The sequence below is a fragment of the Meleagris gallopavo genome, chromosome 3 (genome assembly GCF_905368555.1).
Source record: "Meleagris gallopavo chromosome 3, MGAL_WU_HG_1.1, whole genome shotgun sequence".
NCBI lineage: Eukaryota > Metazoa > Chordata > Aves > Galliformes > Phasianidae > Meleagris > Meleagris gallopavo.
Window position 1 is genome coordinate 6,434,008 of NC_139406.1, and position 15,558 is coordinate 6,449,565.

The 15,558-nt window shown below is 39.9% G+C and overlaps 1 protein-coding gene across 3 annotated transcripts in view; it reads left to right on the forward strand.

Moving 5' to 3' along the window:
- Window positions 1-15,558, forward strand: part of MBOAT1 (membrane bound glycerophospholipid O-acyltransferase 1) — a 59,470-nt gene that overhangs the window by 20,240 nt on the left and 23,672 nt on the right. The window contains exons 2-4 of one of the 3 annotated variants that reach the window (XM_085220119.1): window positions 1,478-1,623; window positions 2,158-2,235; window positions 5,738-5,859. In XM_085220119.1, the coding sequence (XP_085076245.1) occupies window positions 1,478-1,623; window positions 2,158-2,235; window positions 5,738-5,859 (346 nt within the window). The remainder of the gene's footprint in view (window positions 1-1,477; window positions 1,624-2,157; window positions 2,236-5,737; window positions 5,860-15,558) is intronic. The other 2 variants (XM_010708475.4, XM_019613803.3) reach the window with 2 other exon arrangements.

Consider the following 15,558-nt stretch of genomic DNA (forward strand, 5'->3'; position numbering starts at 1 on the left):
AAGTAAGAGCTGTAGCATTCAAGGAAAGTATAAAGTACTGTCATGATAAGACATTCCCAATTCCTTCCTTCAGTTATAGTTCTGTGATATTTTCTGTTTGTAGATGCTGGTAATTTATGAGAACAATTACTAAACAGATATTGTTCCTGCTACAAAGTAAGAAAATTAAGTGAATCCAAGTATTTGAATAATTGCATTATTGTATTGCATTGCTGCATTTCTTCAGTTTCAATGATGCAGGCAGTAATGTAGCCAACAAACCTTTTAATGAAAGCATTTGATTTAACAGCACCATGTTGGATGTTGTTTACCAGAATAAAGCAATCTGGGGGCTGTAGTGTCTTATTAAGCACATTGTAAATGTTTTTGACAAGAAGTCTGGTTGAATCCAACAAGCTTTGGGCAGCCAGCATGTCAGAGCATTTCCAACTGTGATATATCATCCTGTCCTGGACTGAAATCTTTGGATAATCATCTAATCCAAACGATGCTAAAATGTTGCAGCTTATTTAGTTTTGCTCATTCATGCTGATGGAGAGGTCAGAACGAATTTAAAATAAAAAGGACTGTAGCTGAATAAATGAATTTAACTCCATCTGTCCAGGGCCCAGAGTGGAGTTTTGGATATGGTATCCAAGTCCTCTGCTGCTCTTTTAGAGGCTGCTCCTGAGCTCTATTCTTCCTTTGTCTCTTGTGACTTTTGCTGAAGCTGTCAAAGGGAAGAAGAAAACAGCTTGGTGTCAGCATTACTCTGAGGACACTACAGCGTTTGCTTGTCCTTGTGCCTGTCAGGAACTGCTTGTCCTCTACATATCCCTATCCTCTTGCTCCTACTGCCATCGTTAGCTCTTTGCAACTGCTTCCGAGGCACATCAGAGACTTGCAGCAGCAGCAGAACAATTAAGAAGCATTGCATGCTGGTAGAGTAAGGTTGTTTTTTTTGCATTCTTGAACTTTGGAAAAAAATGGTACATTGAAAAGCCTCCTTGGAGGATGCTGTGCTGTGGAGCTTTTCGGCTAGCCAACAAAGCTGTCCGGATACTGCTTGCAGAAGTGTTTCACATCAGACCTGTTGATACAACCTTGTCTTTTGGGGTTTGTGGAGAAAGTCAGGCACAGAGGCAGTAATCCAGAGCACCAGTCTGGTTTCTGGCCTCTGCCTTGTTCAAGGAGGACAGAGAGGAGTGGATGTCCTCTGCACCTGGACTGTGGTGGTGACTGAGCAGCAGCTTGCTCTTGCTTTTCTCTGAGTTTTCAGATGGCTGTGCTTTTGTTTATTCCCTTCTTTTGTTGGCCAAGGAAGGTTACCACTCGGACTCACAAATGAGAATTCGGAGAAACAAACAAAAGATTCGTTTCTCTCACTTTTTCCTTTCCCAAGCTCTGTTCTTTGTTGCTCTGAGAATGGAGAGACTCCTCTTCCTTCACCTCAAAGAATTACAAGTTTTTCTGTTGTTGTTTTGTTTGTCTTTTACAGATAAATTTTGTAGCCTGTCAACTATTTGCCCTTTTGGCTGCCTTTTGGTTTCGTATTTACTTGGGTCCCAGTCATGCCAGCTCTGCTGTTCGCCATGCATTTGCCACCCTCTTTGGAATATACTTTGCTGTCTTCTGCTTTGGGTGGTGAGTATTTAATCACTAAGCAGGCAAGGCTCAGATAAAAAAAATTTTTAGACTTCATATCAGCTTTTCTGGGTTGTCTTTTTAGTCTTATGAGCCTCTTAATTTTGCAGTCCTTTAAAAAAAAAAAGACAAAATTTATACCAGCATAACCGCCCCAAGCCTGTAAAGTAAAATGAGCCACAAAAGCATTTGTAAGTGAGATATTTAATCTGTGATATATTTGTTCTGGCAGTTAGTCACACCAGTTTGTTGTGAAGACATCTCTTGGAAAAGATGCCTCCAGTTTAAATGAGCTCTTTGAGCTAGCTGCTCTTTCTCTGAATGAAACACACTGACAACATCTTGTCAATAAGAGTTAATCTATATTGGGTATTCAGGCTATAAAAATGTCATTGTGATAATCCATATTTTCTGATACTCTGATGCAGCATCACATTTATGCCATTCACATGAGAAACTGTTCCTTCACTCCAAACTGTCAGGCCCTCCAGGTCACATCGAAATTATCTAAATATTCACTTTGTTGTCTTCAAGGTATTCCATTCATCTTTTTGTCCTGGTGCTGATGAATTATGGCATTATGAATATGGCGAGTATTCCCAACATCCACAGGTGAGCACATGTGGTGGCGATACTGGAACTGGAACTGGTCTCCTCTCCTTTCATTGAGAAATGTGTTTTTTTTTTTTTTCAGTTCTGCTTTTTTCTTCTTCACTACCTTTCTTTCTGAGTTATTTGCACAAGCTTTGTTCTTTCAGTTACAGAAGCAGCTGTAATCTCAATTTGTGGTTTTTGCATTGGTACATTGCATTTGTCTATGAAATTTTTGGACCCAGAAGTAGGCTTTTGTGGGTTTAGTAATTTATGCCCAAGCTTCTGTTTTTTTAACTTAATGAAGTCATATTCTCCTTAGTAGTATGTCCTTGAGGATTGCTTTCAATCATCCTTTTTAATATGTTCTTCCCCTTGCTGCTTGGCCTTTAGCTATTTTCCAATTATTCTTGAGTTAAGTAGTTCAGTTAAGGTCACTGTGGCAACTTAACTTAGTGATCTGTGAAATAAGTCTTGCATTAGGTACTGGACTTGGAGCATGAAAAAGTAGAAAGTACCACATATGTTATTACTTTGGAGCAGAAGCTTATAGCATCACCATGAGATGTTCCCAACCGTGGGATCTTTTTTTTCCCCTATACAAGTGTCTTGGAGAAAGACACCCAAGATACACAAAGGGCTTTATCAAGTGAGTGCTTTCCTAGCTGAAAGACATAAAGCACTCTCTTAAAAATGAAAACTACATGGAAGTTACATCTGCTTCTTGCACTGAATAAGAGGAAGTTGGTGCGAAAGAACTTCTCTTATCAGTCATTTGCCATTCTCACGGGGGTCTCTGTTAAGAATTCAGTAAGTAGAAGTTTTTAAAATTGTGTAGGTGGACTTATTTGTTTCCCATCAATCTGCATAGATGGGAAATTTTACTTTTGAAACTGCTACTTTACAGCAGGTTAGAGGGATCAGGTGGCAGTTATTCCCACTTCTTCTGTGTTGGCATCCCTAAGAGTACATGGCTTGTAATGTGATTTGGTTTGGGTGTATTTACAGGTTATCCCTGTCTCTGCATAGCTCTTTCTGCAGCTACTAATGGATGCAGCATGGTGAACTCACATCAATCTGAACTGTGGATCTGAAACCCCTTCTTTGCGTGTCTTCAGGGCCAGGACTGTCTGAGCATCTAATGTTCTGATCTCCCTTCTTCTCTAGCGCTTCCTGAGGTAGCACCTCTCTGATATCCAGATGAAAACCATCCATTACAACTTGTCTAAGATTGCTTAGAAGTGTGAACCATAGGCAACAAGCTTGTCTTACAGCAGCCAATACCATTTTGCACCAGCATAATAATGTTAATGCAGAAGATTTTGTTACTGTCCCCACCAAATACAAAAGCAAAGCCTACAAGTCCAGAAATAATTAATAATTTTTTAAATGCAATTGGGCAATATTTGTGAAAAAAAGTATCATCCAAAGGCCAGAAGGAAAAGGTGCTTAAAGTGTATGTTACTTGTTTCCCAGCTGTTGAACCTGCGCACTCCTTGGAGAAATGCAGAAGTAATTCATTTACGTGAAACAAATGAACTGAGAAGTAATCATTCAATGTTCCTGTCTTCTTAGACAAGTTAATGTGGTTGTAGGGATATAGGCCTGATTTCAACAGGAAACCTCCCTGCTCTTATTGTTTAGCCAGTTAGTCATAATGGGAGAAACACCTGTAAGTTGCAACATAGATTAAGCCAGTTGGTGTAACGTCACCCACTACTGCAAGATAGTCATGTGTGGACTAGAACTGATGTGAATGAGTAAGTCAGCATGCCGAAAAAGCTCAGAAGGCCTGCGAAGAATGGGTTAGGCTTCTTCTACTGTATTTCACTAGATTTGAAGTGAATCTGTATTAATTTTAACAAAATTACTGTGTATTTAAGATGCGTGAGAATAAGCTTGAAAAATTCAAGTGTAGTGGCTGGATCTTTGCATACAGAGGTCCTCTAAGAACACTTAGATCTTTGTAGTGAGAGCATAAGAACTGGCTCTTTTCGCTCCCCAAAATGCGGGTGGAAGTGAACAAAGGAAATAAAAGCAACAACATAGTTCAATGTGCATGCACCTATCCCTGGTTATTTTCAGCTAGTTTGCTTTCTAGTGAAGCTAGCAGCCTTCAAGACTTGTAAGCTGAAAAATTAATCCAGCATTGGAAATGTTCCAAGCTGCACAAGCAATTTGCTATTGTCTCTGCCTGGTCACTGCTCCCCTTTTAATCTTTTAACTTGAGCATCAAGGCTTATTTTACATACTTCATCCCATCTGTCACAGTTACGTGTCTCACCTGGGTGACCTGCCATTCTCAGTTGATGAGAGGGAGCCTAAGGATCAGATGCCTGACTCTGAGATAGAGTAAGACAGATTCTGCTCAGAATCTCCTGAAGAAGCTGTCGTGTCCCCTCAGTCTGCCTTTCAGCCAGCTGTTTGCTTCAGCCACGGGAACTGCAGATCGTCTTGTGATCCTTGTCTTCAAATCCATCACTGTCACTCACACTGCAGTTTATTAGTCCCCAGAGAGGAAAAGCTTATTTCATTTATAGCCAGCCATAATCTGAGGAAGACATGTCTAGTTTTCAGCCTGCTGACTGTTGCTTGTTTTATTTTGCCTTTCGTTCCCTTCTCTGATCCAACTTATTCTGGATGTTTTTTGCCGTGTAGCTAGCTTCTGATGTAAGGGACACTAGTTGGCCTGGTCCTGGCCCATCTGAAGTTATGGAATGTAAGCCTTTCAGCTCACCTTTTACTGGCTACTTTACTTCATTTGGCAGTCTTGTTTCCAAGTGTCCATTCGCTTCTCATCTCCTCAGTATCTTCTTTCTTGCTTGGGTATATGCAGGGAGAGATTAATTATGGGAAAGGCTGCATCTGTCTCAGCCGGATGCTGCAGTGCTCAACTCTTATAATGGAAAATGTCATGCTGTTCTCCTGCCTAACAATTTTGTGGTCATCCTGAAAAATGGAGAGTGAATTTGTCAAGCTTAAGTAACCGCTTCTTCTGGGAAATGGCATAATTCAGCTTTTGGAGCTGAAAACATTAGGATATGTGTCGTTACCTAGCTTCATACATAATCAGAAAAGAGAAAATATCTTAAATATTTAAATTTCCAGTGATTCAGGGAGAGTTATATCTGTAAGCAAAGGGCATTTACAGATAGAAAAAGTTAATGGATAACTTCAGCTACACACACTCAACATAGCTGGATGTCAAATGACTGAGTGAGATAAATTTCAAATAGTATGTGGGAGGGGGAACTCTGAAATTGAAATGCTTGGAATGATCTTTTTTTTTTTAACAGTGTAAGGAGACATCTCTATAATGCTTCAGCTGCATTTAAATCCTCTTAAAAATCCTCTTAGAACTTAGGTTTTTGCCAGATCTTGTAATATTGATTCAGACTTGTGAATAATGTAGTTTGCAAAGATGGAACCATGCTCCTAAACAAGCCCAGACTCAATCTGAGTGATTCCAGTTCTTGTTGGTACTTGTGTCAGTAACTATGTATTCTGTATTTTATGTTTTTAGGTACTCCTTTGTGGTAGCTATGGGATACCTCACCTTATGCCACATAAGCCGAATATACATATTTCATTATGGTATTCTGACTACAGATTTTTCTGGGTGAGTGAGTCTGCAGGATGTGCCCTGTTTAAATGAATATCAGTTGAATTATGTTTTAAGAGTAATGTTGATATTATCTGGGATGGCCTGCAATTTTTTTGCCTTAACCTTTTTCTAAGATATTTTTAAAGAAGGAAAGAATAAACTCTGTGTGGTTTTAGTGAGTCATTGCTTCTGCTGTTTTCCTGTGAGATGCTACCTAGCCAGGAAAGTAGGTTTTGGTTCCACTTGGAGAAGCCTGCAAGCCTGCACAGCCCCTAGTGTTTGGAGGCTGGTCCTGAGGGGTGGCCTGGGCATCCCACCTTTCCAGGCACCTCCATCTGCTTCAAGTCATCCCTTTTCCCTTTCCTGTTTATCTTGGGGACTTGCAGGGTCTGGATTCCTCTGTAGCCTGATGGGGAAAGAGTTTCCTAGCAAGGGGCTGCAGCTGGTGGGAAGGGGCTTGGGAGCAAGTGTCTGGGGGAGCTGTGAGTGAGCAGTGCAGATAGGCATGCAGTCAGCTAGTGTTGTGGACTCTGTTGTCATGGCAGGTTGTGGCTGTTGTTGAATAGCACTGCTTCTTGTGGGCAGTGCATTTCTGTGGAACAGTGTTGTTCACAAGATCTCCAAGCTCTCTATATTTGATTTCACTGAAATAGTAGAGAATGGTTTGCAGAAAGATAACTAATGTCATGTATTTTGTTTATGAGAGGAAGGCGTATTTTTTGCGTTATTTAAAAAGTGTGCTAATTCATATTCCATTTGTTTAATCGAATGTCTGACCAGAAAAATTATGAACATGCCATGAAAAACCTCTGTAAACTGGCATAGTCAGTTATAGACTCCTATTCCAATCCTCTGTCTTCTTATAGGCATAAAGTAGGAAACAGTGTGTGCGTATCTCTCTGTGAGGTAATGGTAGGTTCATGCATTTAATTGCATTTCTGAAAAGAAAAAAAAAAAGTGTTCTTTCAGGAATTTAGAGTTTTTTTATTGGAAAATGGGGCAGAAGAGAGAACTCTACATTTAGAGAAATTTAGTTCTCTAATTTTTCTGTGATTCTCTTAATACACAAAGGCATGTCCTGAATGAGCCTGGCATACCAAGAAGCCTATAAATGGGACTGGAATGTTATAGCTCTGTGTGTATTAGACAGAGAGAGAAATGTGAGAGAGCATGCTTTTCTGAATAGCGTTCAGAACGTACTGTGAGGCATATTAGCTGTCTCTGTCTGAGAACATCCAGCTGAGATTGGGGGTGGAAGAAGAGGAATGGTGGTTGTTTTATAGACTAGGTAGCAGTTTCTGCTCCCTTGGTGGAAAAAGGAGCTGCGTATCTAATAATGAGCTTGAGAATAATAGTACTGAAAGATTAATACTTGAACTTACTCTGTTATTTATTTTTGTCCTGATATTTAAGATATGGACCAAATCCTAAACTTCAGTCCAACATTAAACTGTCAAAGAGGAAACGACTGGATAATGTAATATGGATAGCAACAATCTTGATGGTATTTTTAAAAACTAAGAATAAATAAAGCTATTGTAATATTATTAAGAAAAACTCGTCAAAGTGCTCAAACTGTGATCAGCCTCATAAATCTCTCTTACAGCTTGTTCTCCTCAGCTGTGAATAATACATACCCATTGAGGCTTTGTGAACATATCTAAAGAGATGTTATGACTGGAAGAGACAAAATCAAAGTCACGGAATGGCTTGGGTTGGAATAGATCTTACAGACCGTTCAGTTCCAAACCATCATGCTGTGAGTAGGATTGCCAGTCACTAGGTCAGGCTGCCCTGGGCCACATTCAGCCTGGCCTTGAACACCTCCGTGGATGGGACATCCACAGCTTCTCTGGGAAACCTGTTCCAGGTCCTCACCACACTCTGAATAAAGAATTTTCTCCTAACATCTGATCTGCATCTCCCCTCTTTTAGTTAGAAACTGTTCACTACCTGACCGTGAAAAAAATCAGCTTCCCTCCTGCTTATAAGTGCCCTTTAAGTACAGAAAGGCCACAACGAGAGCTCTTGAAAGCCTCTTTTCCAAGCTGATTCTCGTAGACCTCGGTTTTGCCATGTGTAAGCAAAAACTGAACCTCCTCATTCTCCCTTGTGTGATGGTTCCATGTATGAAACATAAGGGAAGCATTCAAATATGCTTCTGGCTAGAACAGTGTTCTTAAATCCTTTCTCAAGACTTCACAAACTACCAAAACAGAATCCATGTAGTGATGTCCATCTCCCTTCAACCTCCCAGCCTTTTCACTGAACACAGCTGGGGAGACACTGCAGAAGCAAACCACTGGATTTAGGGGAATCTTTAAAGTAAAAAAAAAAGCCTGTCGTCTGCTGATTTGTATTTGAGATCTCAGTATTCCATAAGACTATGATGATACGCCATTACAAGAAGGCAGTTTTAATACATGTCACATAGGCATGTAACCTGTTCTGGTGTCATCAGCTCTTTCCAGTGTTGATTTCCTGAAGCAGAGACATATCAGACATTAAATGGGTGTTTTCTGTGGATGTTGGAAGGGACCTTTGGAGATCATCTAGTCCAACCCACCTGCTAAAGCAATTTCCCTAGAGTAGATTACAAAGGAAAGTGTCCACACAGGTTTTGAATATCTCTAGAGAAGGGGACTCTGCAGTCTCTCTGGGCAGCTTGCTCCATTGCTCTGTAACTCTCAAAATAAAGAAGTTTTTCCTCATGTTTTTATGGAACTTCTGTGTTCCTGTTTGTGCCTATTGCCCCTTGTTCTCTCACTAGGCACTGTTGAAAAGAGCCTGGCCACATCTCCTACACTCCTACCCTTTAGGTATTTATAAGCACTGATAAGATCCCCAAATCAGTCTTCTCCAGACTGAAGAGTCCCAGGTCACTGAGTCTTTCCTCATAGGGGAGGTACTTTAGACCCTTAGTTTTCTTTGTGGCATAGCTTATTTGCTCTTGTGACCTACTCTGTGCACCTAAACAGTGCACAAAAGTGCATGCATAACCCTTTCTGTAAGTGTTAGTAAATGTATTTTTTGGTTCTTTATTAATGATTGTACTATTTGTTTGGGATTCTGTATTCCTTTTTGAGAACACGGCTTTTAAAATGCATGTAGAGGTGGACAGAGAGCAAGGTAACTTTTGAGTCATGTTTTAACTAAACAAAAATGGAAGATCAAGATGTGACTCATCACTTCAAGTTTAAGAAGTAAGGAAACTTGTTCTGTACTGGCGAATAGCTAATTCTTCTAAGTCCTGCCAACAGTATGTTTGTTCACTGACTAACAATCAAAACTATGCTCAAGCCAATTGTAGCAACTTCTTGGTTTGAGTTTTCACGTGTTTCACTGTACTTAGATGAAAAGTTCACTTGTTTTAAACTATGTGACAGGTTATAATGATAATAAATTCCAGTTTGCTATGCTTAGATTTTGATTATATAAAAATATATTTTTTATATTTAAATTTAATAATATTTCTTTCATTTATATTATCTCAAAAAATGTGGTGACGACTTTTTTTCTATCAGCTTCCTCAGTGAAAGTTCAATTACTTTTTTTTTTTTTGGACACTAATTGTAAAATAGCTGAACTCTGCTTCCCCCATCATTCAAATCAGTCTTTGAGAGAAACATGCACGTTTCATTTTGCTTTGTTTGCTTAGCATTAATACATTGTACCTAGGAAAACTAAATCCTAACAATTTTTCTCTTTTTCTCTTATTTTTTCTTTATGCTAAGAGGATTATGCTGGTAAGTTGCCTGGTTTCTATACAATGTTATAAAAGCTGTAATACCAACATACATTTTTGTTCTTTGTGTCAAGGCTTCAGACCAAGTATAGTAATATTATGTTGTTAGGGAAAAATTAGTTTAAAATCAAGAGATTTTGGTCGGGATTTTTGAAAATTACAAATGGATATGTTTTCAATCTAGCAAGCTTTTTGAACAAACACCACATGCATATGATCATCTGGACAGAATTCAGGGTAGCTCCTCATCCATGTAAAGTTCTATGTCTGCTTCAATCCTTTGCTTGATTAAGAACATAAAGCTTTTTGGTCTCCTCTTTGCATTCATGCATTATCTGACCAACATTTCATAATATTGCAGACAACAGGCATAGATCTACTCTGTTTCCCAATGCCATGTTGAACCACAGTGCAGAAATGCTACTCAATCCTCTGAATATAGTTTTTTTGTTGTGTTTTTTTTTTTTTTTCCTCCTTAAAATGTGTGTAGTGTAGTACATTGTGGTGTACGTTCCAGAAGCTCTGGAAGCTCTTGGTAAGGTCAGGTATCCAGCGGCAGTATAGCAGAGCAAATGCAGGGGGGGCAGTGAAGTTTGGGGCTGTTTTCTGCTATTATAACTACTGGTAAAGGCAGGGTTTTTTTTATTTGTTTGTTTGTTTGTTTGTTTGTTTTTAAAGGGCTATTCTGGTTTCTGTGCTTGCTCACTGCCTGGCTGCTCTGCCAGGCTTTTTGTGTGCTTGAAACTGCTGAGATGACTTACCATTGATTACACAGAAAGAGCCACATATGGGAAGTACCAGTTAGCCAAGATTCAAGTAGTCAGTCAATACCATGGAACCCCATATATCAGGTGTGCCCTGGGATACGTCTCCAGAAACAGATAATCTTTGAAGTGAAACATTTCTATCATGAAAGTGTAAAATACACTATTTGGGAGCTTTCACCAAAAAAACACCTACGTGAAGCAAACTGGGAATGGAGGAGTAGGCATGAACATATATAATCAAATTCTGTGTGTGCTTCAGTTGTTCATTTTTCTGTTGAAAAGGGAAATACAACCTTGTTGTGTCCCTGTCTCAGCGATCCCTCTGCCAGCGCAGTAAATATCACAGTGGAGTGTGACTATGTGAGCTCCTCGTACTGCTTTCCAGGCTAAAAAGATAAACCTGAAAGAAATGTCTGCTGACTTTTTTTGTTGCAACGAGCCCTTATTCTCCACCTACTCGCTTAGTGAAATCAGGTCAGTGGAAACTATTTGTAGCTCTGGTGTGCCAGACTTCTCCATGGGATTACCTAAGGTCAGGCAGACTCTGCTTGGTTCATAAGCACTGAGGTTTGCCCAGTGCAGAATCCAGTTTCTGATATGGGAAAGATCCCCATAGCAGGCAACAAACTGATGCTGGCATCCTTAGTTCCATTGGCCTGTGTTGCTGAGCAAATTTATTCTGCTGGGATAAATCAAGTTTGAAAATGACACGATCTGGCATGTTTTCATTTTGAAAGCTTAATTAAGGGAGCAAAACCCTTCATCCTTATTCAGCATTCTGTAAACTGTTGCATCTTTGTCTTGTTTTTCAAGACATCTACATTTAGGTAGAAGAGATTTTTTATTTCTTGAAATTGTTCCATACTAATAATGTATTTCATAAAATTCCCTAAAAATTATATTATTATTTCATATTGAATTCCTGGGAATTCTTAATTAAAAGTTGGCCAGTATGATTTGTGTATGGGAGGTGCAATACAAGCTACAATTTGTTATTAAACTCTTAGTCAGTGTATAAAACAAAGAGGAAAAAATCACAAAAAATCTAATTCTATGTATCTGTGCTAGTTTGTGACTGTGGAGTTTAGTAGTACAGGTGGAAAAAGGAGGATGTGCATTTATACAACACAGGAAGTAGCTGCAAAGCAGTTGGAAGGTGTTCATATATCACAGAATCACAGAATTGTAGGGGTTGGAAGGGACCTCTAGAGATCATCGAGACCAACCCCCCTGCCAAAGCAGGTTCCCTACACCAGGTCACACAGGTAGGCGTCCAGGCGAGACTTGAATATCTCCAGAGAAGGAGACTCCACAACCTCCCTGGGCAGCCTGTTCCAGTGCTCCATCACCTCACCGTGAAGAAGTTCTTACGCACATTCGTGCGAAACTTCCTGTGCTGCAGCTGATGTCCGTTTCCCCTCGTCCTGTCTCCACGTACCACTGAAAAGAGACTGGCCTCACCGCTATGGCCGCCACACCTCAGATATTTATAAACCTGGATCAGGTCCCCTCTCAGTCTTCTTTTCTCAAGGCTAAACAGACCCAGTTCACTTAGCTTTTCTCCATAGGGGAGATGCTCCAGGCCCTTCACCATCTTTGTGGCCCTCCGCTGGACTCTTTCCAAGAGATCCCTGTCTTTTTTGAACTGTGGAGCCCAGAACTGGACACAGTACTCCAGATGAGGCCTTACCAGGGCAGAGTAGAGGGGGAGGATCACCTCCCTCGACCTGCTGGACACGCTCTTCTTAATGCACCCCAGAATGCCATTGGCCTTTTTGGCCACGAGGGCACACTGCTGGCTCATGGCCAACCTGTCATCCACCAGGACGCCCAGGTCCCTCTCTGCAGAGCTCCTCTCCAGCAGCTCATCCCCCAGCCTGTACCGATGCATGCAATTATTCCTCCCTAGGTGTAAGACCCTACACTTGCTTTTGTTGAACCTCATCCGGTTTCTCACTGCCCAGCTCTCCAGCCTGTCCAGGTCTCGCTGAATGGCAGCACAGCCTTCAGGCGTGTCAGCCAATCCTCCCAACTTCGTATCATCAGCAAACTTGCTGAGGGTGGCAATATATATGATATATTATATGATGGGGTTCAACTGTTTTGGGCTTCTTAAACACATATTTTATTTCAAATGCTGTGCTCCTGAGGGTAGATCTTCATGCTTTATCTGTAAATGCAAGTAGGTCTGTTTATAAATGCAAGCAGGTAGATTGTCTTTTAAAATTAGTTTAAATTATTAAATAAGTTTTAAAATTTTGACCTAACAATTTGTTCCACTCTCAATAACTCATGCATTTCTCTCAAAATCTGGGAGAAAGAAAAGGTCATTGGAAGTTCTATAGTTTTGTGAACTTCCTTTCTTCAATTCTCATATTGCCAAGTTTTAATAATCAGAACTCATGTGGATATATAAGAAATGGTGTTATTTTGTTTGTCCATTTTTTTTCCCTAAATTTAAGTTTATTTTCTGTGTCTGACTTCAATAGTGATTTCAGATTTGCGTTCTCATGCGTCGCTCTGTGAAGATGCATAAAAGGGTACATTTTTTATTCTGAAGAAACAAAAGCCGTTTTAGACTTGCTCAGTGTGTGCGTGAGCGATGTGTGTGTTGCAGGGAGGAGTGGGACAAGCTATGGTTGTGCAGAAGGGGTGGCCCCACATCTCAGTAGGGTGCTAGGAGGATGGAGAGTCCCAGCACTGCTATTGCCTTGTGCCGTGCCCTCTCTTGTGGTGAAGGCTCAGGCCCCGAGGGAGAATGATTGACGGATGAAGGAGGAAGAAGATACTCCCTGCTCACCTGAAACCTTGCTCACTCATTGTGTGAAACGTCTGATGATACTTGATGCTGATCTTGTGAAAGATTTAGAGAGTGTAATCCATTTCTCCTAACAGCAGGCTTCCACCTTCCCGAGCAGGATGTGGAATAGATGGGTGGATCTGTAACATGAGAGTGGCAGGAGGCAGAGCTACATGTGCTTCAGATCCATTCTGAGGGTCTCCCTCCCAACCCTGGGCTGGGATTGTCGTGTTTGATGTCTTCTCTGGAGTTCAGGCTTGAGGGAGGGAGACGATGTGTCTTCTCTGATGAAAATGCACGTGAGACTCGTTTGTTCTACTGGGGTACAATGAGCTGTGAATGAGACAATGAATTCCTAATATAGATAAAAATGACCTCTGTCTTCTCTGTGTTTACAGTTTTAATGCAGGCTGTGCTCTCGCTTCCATTGGTTAATCAGCGCATCAGAATTGTTTGCATTTTGGATCTCTCAGGCTTACAGTGAGGGGCCTGATCTTCAAAGACAAGTATCTAAATTTAGTCATTTAAAGGCGTAGAATTTTGGCTCTGAGCCCAAGGTTAAAATTTACACACTTCAACGTCAGCATAAAGTGCTTGCTGTAAGACGGACACACTACAAATTGAAGCAATTTTAAACAAGTCTTGGTGTTCACCCATAGAGCTAAAAGGTCAAGTACTGACAAAATAAAAGTCTGTGTTTATATCACTAGGACTGCTGCTTCACCGAAAGTCTCTTTCTCTCCTAAGGATTAAAAAGCTTGCTTTTTTTGTATCCTTAAAGGGTTGGGATTTATGTATCTTTGAAAGCAAAGCTAGAATTTGAATGGGAAAACCTGAGAAATACATTGTATAAAATACTGGCGAAAACAGTTGTAATGAACTTTTCGTAAAATTGGAAGATTAATTGGAATAAAACTTAGAATGACTTTTTCACATTATTGGAGCTGCCTGAACAATGAAGAAAAGTCGTTAGTAGATTTGTCTATTCTTTAGCTGTGGTCTAGATGACCCAGGAATTAATGCTGCAGAGACACTTGTGTTACAGTTGTATTCCAGATTTCTATATATAAAAGCTTGTTCTGGATTTCATGTGCAAGTGTTTTTACTGATATTTCTAGAGGATACTGCTGAAACCATAAAAATAGTTTCTGATTAAAAATTGGCTGATAATACATGTTCTCCTGGTTTTAGTTAGAAAATGCAAATTACCCTACCTACACAGAATTATGTGTAGACTCTTGAAACAGATCAAGTACATTTAGTATATAAAAAAAAGAGACCACTTTGAATGAAAAAAATATCTTTTTCCAGTAGTCTTTTTTTACTGTGCTCAGCATATTAATTATCTTGAAAATCAGTTTGATTTATCACAGTGGGATGATGAGGATGATGAGATTGTATACAGTTTATCTAGCCTTTGGGTGCCTTTGGGTTTACATTTGACTGTAACTAGTGGGTTGGTTTAGGGTAAGGATGGTTCAGAATCTCTTACAAAACCATGCAGGATATTAATATTTGACTGTTATTTTAGACAGAGGTATCATGGAATGTAACTCTTTTTTTCCTTATCTTGGGAAGTGGATGAGGTAAATACAGTGCTTGAGCTAAAAAAAAAAAAAAAAAAAAAAAGCCTTCAACATTTTTTTCTTTCGTTGGATCCCAGAAAATTTGTCACAGTGTTTAAAATAAATTTTTAGTGGTCATCTATTTGCCTTTAAAAAGTTCTCCATACCAGTCAAACTCTGTAAATAGAAGGTTTCCTCTTTCCTCTTCTAACTTGTTTTGAAGACATCATTAATGTTCAAGGTAAAACCTTCATATGGTTTATGCTGTTAATTTATGACCAAGTTAAGGAATAATCCATTATATTAGTGCTCAGACAAATCAAATTTCTGGAGTGGAACTGATGTTACATGTAATCATTGTAAATAATACTTTAAAAGTAATTGTGTCCTCATCACCCAGTGGCTGTTACAATTATGTAGGTCTAGAACTCAGGCACCCCGTGCTGGTATCTGCAGTGGCAAAATAATATAGGGAGACAAGTGCAGCACATTCTCTTCAATCCCTTTTCCTGGCATGGACTCTTCCAGATTACAGGTGTTTAATGGTGGGTTTGGTGTTTAGGGCTCTGCAGCACTTAAAAGCAGTACATGGGTAGCGGTTATGGAGCCTCTCCTTGTGAGGGTGATTGATTTTTCTCACAGTTTGTTCCTCTTCTTTCTATCACAAAGCTGTATTTTGCCTTTTTTTTTCCCCTGTCAGCTGTGGCAGCCCACAGTACTAAGAATCTCTGTAAAGCCAGATATTGGAAATATAAGCAGTGCTATAGAATGTAATGGCTGTTTGTATATTGCTTGTTTGGTTGGCCCTAAAGCTGTTGTCACTGCAGTCTATAAACCTGGCTTAGGTTCACCTAGCTCATGTA